General features: G+C 40.3%; 1 protein-coding gene across 1 annotated transcript in view; it reads left to right on the top strand.

Annotated features, from left to right (window-relative positions):
• GOLGA4 (golgin A4) overlaps positions 1 to 5979 on the top strand; it is a 101156-nt gene that overhangs the window by 24884 nt on the left and 70293 nt on the right. Inside the window, 3 exon segments of the mRNA XM_025216508.1 lie at positions 1331 to 1396; positions 2666 to 2980; positions 4669 to 4716. Of these exon segments, the coding sequence (XP_025072293.1) occupies positions 1331 to 1396; positions 2666 to 2980; positions 4669 to 4716 (429 nt within the window).

The following is a 5979-nucleotide window of genomic DNA, read 5'->3' as shown; positions in this document are numbered from 1 at the left end:
GGCGGCACGCAGCCATTCCCAGCCCCACCACTGTGCTGTGCCACTGCCGCTGACTGCACAGCTCCAAGCATGTCCCTGCAGCAGCAGCAGGTGGTTTTGTACATAGCGGCCATCACTGCTGGCACGGGCAACCCCACAGGCAAGCGGCAGCGGCCCCCCGTGCCAGCGGTGACTGCTGCCGCCTCCACAACCTCCTGCTGCCGCCACGGAGCCATGTTCGGAGCTGTGCGGCCAGCAGCAGCGGCACAGTGTTGGGGCTGAGAATGGCTGCGTGCCGCCCAGCCACCACCATGCTGCCTATGCCGCCCAGTGGCCGGTTGCACAGCTCCAAGCACAGCTCCGCGGTGGCAGTGGGAGGTTTTGGAGGCAGCAGCCGTCACCGCCATCACGGCCCCCCAACTAAGTGGCAGCAGCCTCTGCGTGTAAGCCCAAGCCCCACCCCATGCCTCCATTCCTTGCTGTGGCTGCATGCCAGCCTCCCTCTCCCCTGCCCCGGGCAGCTGGCTGGGTGGCATGTATGTGGCCCACACATGGTGGGCACTACCACACTGCACCCCGCATTGCTTTCCCACAAAGCCCCTCTGCAGAGGCGCACCCCTGCCCTCTCCCTATGGCCCTGCTCCCAGCTGTTGTGTACCACCTGGGGCTGGCAGCACCCCCACCCCAAACCATCTTCCCCACCCCTGCCCCACAGCCCCACTTACCTCCATGCTCCAGGGGTGAAGGGCAAGCCCGGCCTTGGCTGCCTCAGAGGCTCAGGCTCTGCCCTCCCCCCTCTCCCTCCACCTCCGGCCAGGGCTGGGGGTTTCCTGCCCTTTCTGCAGTTGGCTCTTGCAGGCTGGAGTTGTGCTAGCCTGCAAGAATTCTTTGCAAAAGCGGAGAATCTGTGGATTTCTCTGCTAAAAAGAGAAATCTGCGTTTTCTCCGATTAAAAACGGAGAACCCATGGTTTTCTCCATTTTTTCCATGGGAAATGGAAAACCCGGATCCCTGCTGATGAGACTTCCTGCTGTCAGTTCCAGTTGTGTTTTGGTAATTTTTTTCATGAAGAGTTATAAGTTCTGATAAGAATTTAAGAAGAGATGTCGCTGTCTCACTAATCTGTGCACACAAAGCTGCTTTGTAGTTTTGTATATTTCAGCAATTTTTTTTTTTTTTTTGAAACTTAACATACTAGCTACATGCTGCATGATGGCACCTTAATAAAGAATAAAAAAGAAAGTACTAATTTTGATTACTAAAACATTTATAAGGACATAACTTGACTGCTGTCTGTAATAAATGCAGAAGGCATTGTTCCTTTTCTTAATATATATTTTTTTCACCATAGAATGTATCTAAGCAAACAGCCCCCAGATCTGCAGACAACAGTGACAGTGAACCATCTTCCCCCCAGGTATGTTTTTTCTGTACCAATTCCGTTGTGTTAAAGTTACAGACTGACATAACTTATGTTTGCATGTTACATCTTTATACCAAATGTAAACATTTTAAGCTGCACAATTCAGTGATGATGGGTGGCAAGATTTTTTTAAGGCACCTGTGGAAGGGCTATGAAAGATAATTTTGGAAAAAGGAGATATGTTGAACTACTTAAGTTTGCTTCTCTTCCAATAACACATTTTAATAAAATAGGTACCTCTGGAGACAAGCCAGTGGCCTTACCCCAGATAACTAGGCTATTATTTGTGGATTTGGCTAGCATGAGAATTCATATGTGCTGTCTTCCATCTTCTTTTCAAAAGCCTGAAAGTGCATTGAATGAATTCAGAGGGATTTTTGTATCAGAAGAAAGTTTGGTTATTTAAAGAAGAAAATGGGTGCTGAATGAAAGTTCAAGACTGGTTTGTTTTATATAAGTTTAGAAGATATTGAACACTGCTAAATAACTCCACTCAGGTGATGAAAAATTCAGTATTAAAAGTATTTGAAATTATTGTAGAGAAGTCAGTTTCACAAAGACTGAACCAGCAATTTTCAGTTGGTGTGCCATGGTACCCTGGGGTGTGATCCTTTTAAGCATGCTGCAGGATGCAAGGAGATAAGCATTCACTGGTCTCTGCCCCTGTGCAAGGGGATAAGCATGTGCTCCTCCCCACACCAGTTCCTGGCCCTTCTCTGAGGAGATAGTCACTGTAATAAATACATTTAGTTTCTGAAGTGGGGTGCCACTAAATTCTGATGTTAGAGGGGTGCCTTGCATCTGAAAAGATTGAAAACCACTGGATTGAACATTAGTTTACAAATACTTCTAAAAATAAACTTGCTATCTGGGTTGCTTGAAACATAAATGTGTATTGCCTTGTAACGCTGGAATAAAGTATTGTTTTAATACTTCTTCTTTTTGGCTTTATTTTATTCTACTTTTTACATCAAATACTACATGCAAATATTAGAGGTTTTTGTTTATAAACAAAGTCATTGGCTTCCTTGTAATGAGGAATGAAGTATTAAAAATTATTGCATAATCACAGTTTTTTTTATAAATATTTAAGTGTTTGGTTTGGAAGTTTAATTCAGAGTAATAGGGCAATGCTCAGTTTAGATTCTTTCTATGAAATCATTCGTGAAGATGTTATGTTTTCACTGTTTTTATACTTTGTCTTTATTTCATCCACTTTCTTGAAAAGTAGTGCCAAAGTAATCCATTTCTTTATTTTTTCAGTTGAGAGATACTCAGTCTTTTGCACAGAAGCTTCAACTCCGGGTTCCTTCAATGGAATCTTTGTTTCGAAGTCCAGTAAAAGAGTCCATATTTCGCTCTTCTTCTAAAGAGTCCCTGGTACGAACTTCTTCAAGAGATTCACTGAATCGACTTGACATTGACATCACTAGTCCCACATTTGATCCACCCTCCGATGTTGAAAGTGAGGCAGAAGAGTTGCTGGGAAACATGGACAGCCTCAGCAAGGAACAGTTATTACAACGGTTGCGAAGGATGGAACGTAGCTTAGGCAACTACAGAGGAAAATACACAGAGGTCAGAAAATGTTTCTTGACTTTCCTGAAGAGGGGAATGGCAATGAAGGCTGAAAGGGTGGAAAAAATCTTATGAGTTTAGTTGTAGTAATTGGGTTTTAGGAAGAAGTGTACTGAATATTGATTGGTTACTACTGAAAAGAGTAAGATGCATGTATATACAATTTATTAAAAAAAAAAAATAGGCATCAGTAACAATGATGACTTTCCGTTCAGGAATATGATGATGCAATTGAAATTTTTTTTCACCTGTTTCCTACAAAGTAGCTATAATCCAATAAGCTAAGACTTACACAGGAACACATAATGAGCTTTTAACTGTAGCAGCAATTTTTTTTAAAGTTAGGGTTTCTTTGATGCATGCAGCTTTGAATATGGTCTGTTCATTAGCACCTAAATTCTCTCTGTAAAAAAAAAAAATAAAATGAATCTTAGTTTTCTTTTGAACTGGTTTTCATTATTTATTTTATTTATTTATTTATTTATTTATTTATTTAAGCTGATCTGTTTTGTGGCACAGAATAGCATGGGATGTATGTTTGCATTTCTAGACAGTCATAGTCTCTATTTTGTGCTTCTATTAAGATATAATTTTAAAGGACAGGAAAGCCTTAAAGGGAATGGTGGTAGTATTAAAATTTGTGAACCAGTGGGAAGCTTGCAAGGCCATATGACACAGCTCTTTCAGCTGGATCTGGCCTGTGGCCCAGAGGTTGAGTACCACTGTTTTAGAACCATGCATATAATGTTTTTTTCCCCCTGTTCCCAAGGTCATGGGGATGCTTAAATTTTGTCTTAATGTTTCTCTGATGCGGTGTATATGGATTAAGTAGAATACTTGCTTAGGAGACCATTCTCAGGCAGGTTGAAAAGTCTCTCTCAGACTTTTTACTTTGAGCTGACAGTCAAGGAAGATTTGATCTTCTTTAGATCACGTTAGATAACATTAAAAGATTAAAATTTTGAAATGGGAAGGTAGTTCTGAAACAAAAGCTATTTCAAGAGATTCATTGAATCAACTTGACATTGCAATTATCTTGAACTTTTTTTTGGTCAAACCTCTTGAATTTGTTGAAATGGAACCAAATTACTCCCACCCCTCCTTGGGAAAATTCTCAGCCAGTCAATTTGAAAAGTTCACGATCTATTACTGAGCCCCATTACTACATTGTTGGCCAGCTAACTTTGAAATCCTTGGGTGAACATCACCAAATTTTAATTAAACTGAATCATGCAATTATTCATGAAGTCTTTGTGGACTTACAATGGGAAACTTGATCCGTTTACAGTCTCTCTTTGTCTAGCACTTTTGCTGGGTATATGTGAGGTGGATGGCAAGTTCTTCAGTGCTGTAGGAGCTCCTTTTTGCAGTGTGTATAAACTTTGTGTGCATATATATAGTTTTGTACAGTAAAATGTTTATTGTATCGTAACATTTTAATTAATCTGTTAGGGATTTATCCAGATACTTTTCCTGATACGCAACTTTCCAGGCATACTCTTTTTTTTTTTCTCTAAAGAATTTTACTCTTTTTTTTTTTTTCTCTAAAGAATTTTAAAGTCTAGTCAAAATTCTATGAACAAGTTCACTTGAAGTTAATATAGGTTCATAAAGTGATTTAAATTTACTTTAAGTTGATAAGAAGAGCTGTTTTTAGTCATCACTATGCTTGCTTTCTGTATTTTCAGCTAGTAACTGCCTATCAGGCTATCCAGAGAGAAAGAAAGAAGCTTCAGGTAAGAGTTATTGTTCATCCTCTTGCCTGAATATTGTTCTGAATTTTTTTAATGTTCCTTGTGTAGTAAAATATATGTGCGTTATACTGGCAATCTTAAAAATGTGAGGTAGAATAATCCAGTTTTAAAGGCAATATTTAATTTAATTTATTTGTGGCTACATCGTGAAGAAAAAAAAGATGTGTTAAATTAACTGAATGGTCTTTAATAAATGCCTTCCTCAGAGGTGGTAAGTAAAGTGAGTGTATTATATTCAGTATGGATTACAAGACTACCTAGTCTTCTGATTTTTTTTCCATACTACTTATACTTTACAAGAATATCCTGATTCTTACCATTTTTTATTGTGTGTAATAGTGTGTCTGGTCTGCTGTATTGTGCTCTCCTTGCCATTTTTTTAATAATGGAAATCTTTCCTAGTGTTTATACATCACTGTCGTGAATCAGAGCAGCCGCTTGACTCACACACCGGAGTGTTTAGATTTAGAGCTCCGCAGGCGGGTAGTGATGGATGGAGTGGAATTAACCAGGCACAGACGCGTGTAGGTTACAGGAGTTTGTTTACTTACGTTGCCTAGATAGTGATGGATGACGCAGGCGAGCCTTTGTTCCGTTACAGCTTCGGTTACAGAGTCGAGTATACGCATATAACTTCGGTTATAGAGTCGAGTACACGCACGCAGTTAGGTTACGACGAGATAATGACGGACGTGGCGCCGAAAATGGACGGTCGCGCTTGCAAGACTTTCTACGTCAATATTTTACACTGACGGGGTGATCGATTGGGAATTGATCAATTTCCCAATTCTCTGGTGACAAGCACAGGTGTTTCCTGTGAGATCCCCAGAGCTCTCCGCCTTGGGCGGAAACTGTTAAACTATTTATAGGCAGAGGTGTTTTACAGGAATGTCCAATGGTGAACCGTTATATGGAATCTTTAATTTTTTGGCATGACCAATTATCTACAGTACTCCACCAGCGTTTTGTTTCAAGGAATTTCTTGGCAGGGAAGTTTTTTTAACCCTTAATCGTCAAAATGAGGATGATTTGAATGGTATCTCTTGCTCAGTGGCATGGGCACAATTTAATTGGGTTGTGACAAACACAACATGTAGAAGGATTTTAATTATCATATTTATCTGAATCCAAGATGACTTCAAGTTTAAGATTCCCCCCCATTAGATTCTATACATGGAAAAAGGTATAAATGTGTTATAAATGTCCATGTATAGAATCTAATAATTGTCTCAAATCCATGCCCCC

The sequence above is a fragment of the Alligator sinensis genome, unplaced genomic scaffold, assembly GCF_000455745.1.
Source record: "Alligator sinensis unplaced genomic scaffold, ASM45574v1 scaffold763_1, whole genome shotgun sequence".
In the NCBI taxonomy this organism is placed as follows: Eukaryota; Metazoa; Chordata; order Crocodylia; family Alligatoridae; genus Alligator; species Alligator sinensis.
Note: the sequence above shows the minus strand (reverse complement) of the source record. Positions and strands in the feature narration are given on the sequence as shown.